The following is a 1,596-nucleotide window of genomic DNA, read 5'->3' as shown; positions in this document are numbered from 1 at the left end:
GTTCTCTATGAACATACCGGATTCCCCTACGCCACCCTGTTCATCATTATATCTAGTCTACTAGTGGTAAGTGCTGACGAAACTAGTAATTTGATAGACTATCCCAGAAATCACCCGGGAAATTCGGACTAGATTCAGTAAACTAATCCAGTGGTAAGTGCTGACAATACGTAAGTAATTCAGTAAACTGTCCTAGAACTCACCCATGAAAGTCGGAGGAAAAAGCGATTTAATTTGTTTTGAACATTCCCAGTGGTTAAAATCGGATAACCCGTTCGAGAGGTAGGTAGGATAAAACAAACAAAAAAGCAAAGGAAAATTCGTCCAATGAAATTCCTCTTGCAAAAGGATATCATCAATAATCCTGTTCTAAGAGATTGGGCTGAAAGAAATTTACTTGGTTCTCTATGAACATACCGGATTCCCCTACGCCACCCTGTTCATCATTATATCTAGTCTACTAGTGGTAAGTGCTGACGAAACTAGTCATTTGATAGACTATCCCAGAACTCACCCGGGAAATTCGGACTAGATTCAGTAAACTAATCTAGTGGTAAGTGCTGACAAAACTTAAGTAATTCAGTAAACTGTCCTGTCCTAGAACTCACCCGTGCAAGTCGGGGTAAAAAGCGATTTAATTTGTTTTGAACATTCCCAGTGGTTAAAATCGGATAACCCGTTCGAGAGGTAGGTAGGATAAAGCAAACAAAAAAGCAAAGGAAAATTCGTCCAATGAAATTCCTCTTGCAAAAGGATATCATCAGTAATCCTGTTCTAAAAGATTGGGCTGAAAGAAATTTACAAAACACGCCCGCTTCCTCTCGTTTCTCAACACACGCACTCCCTCGTCTTCATGTCAGTTTGAATGTTTGTAATAACCTCGTCCTATGTGCTTTTCAGGGCGTGTTCGTCGCCATCTTCCTCATGGTATCGCGGCCCACAGGTAAGTACCGCGAAGTGGGCGCCGAAACCGAGCCCATCATCAACAAACATCTCGAGAACGGAGTGTCCGGGGGCGGCTCAGCCAATCACTCCACCTTTAACCTGTCGGCGGCCCGGCTGTTCGGCTCGACTAGCTCGCTAAACCTCGACCGGCCGCCGGGCATGAGCGGCATTATCCCGTGCTCTTCGTATAAGAACCGCCTCGGCACGTGGAACCGAAAGGACGCCGAGTACATTTTCAGCCAGAGCTACGGGAGTACTCACGATAATAGCACCGCGCATGCGTCACAGCACGGCGGCGGCCCGGCTGTTCGGCTCGACTAGCTCGCTAAACCTCGACCGGCCGCCGGGCATGAGCGGCATTATCCCGTGCTCTTCGTATAAGAACCGCCTCGGCACGTGGAACCGAAAGGACGCCGAGTACATTTTCAGCCAGAGCTACGGGAGTACTCACGATAATAGCACCGCGCATGCGTCACAGCACGGGTGGTAACTTCCCCTTCTTTCCCTGAATAGTATGGAGTAAGGGGAAGTGACTTCTCCAATAGCGGGTATATTTTTCAGTGGCGGGTCACAGGGTTGTAGGATTGGCTCTGATAAGGCTACTTAAGGCCAACCATTCACTATCAAGTAGACCTAGCAGATACACCTAAT

At 47.3% G+C, this 1,596-nt stretch overlaps 1 protein-coding gene across 1 annotated transcript; it reads left to right on the top strand.

Annotated features, from left to right (window-relative positions):
* Positions 1–376: 376 nt before the first annotated feature.
* On the top strand, positions 377–1,266 carry LOC103522779 (the record flags this gene model as incomplete). The annotated part of the gene is made up of 2 exons (XM_008487871.1): positions 377–466; positions 901–1,266. Coding segments are annotated over 2 exons (456 nt in total), but the record flags the coding sequence as incomplete, so codon positions are not given.
* Positions 1,267–1,596: the final 330 nt, after the last annotated feature.

Source organism: Diaphorina citri, unplaced genomic scaffold (assembly GCF_000475195.1).
Source record: "Diaphorina citri unplaced genomic scaffold, Diaci psyllid genome assembly version 1.1 scaffold11104, whole genome shotgun sequence".
Taxonomy (NCBI): Eukaryota; Metazoa; Arthropoda; class Insecta; order Hemiptera; family Psyllidae; genus Diaphorina; species Diaphorina citri.
The sequence above is the reverse complement of the archived record's forward strand: the minus strand, read 5'-3'. Positions and strand labels throughout refer to the sequence as shown.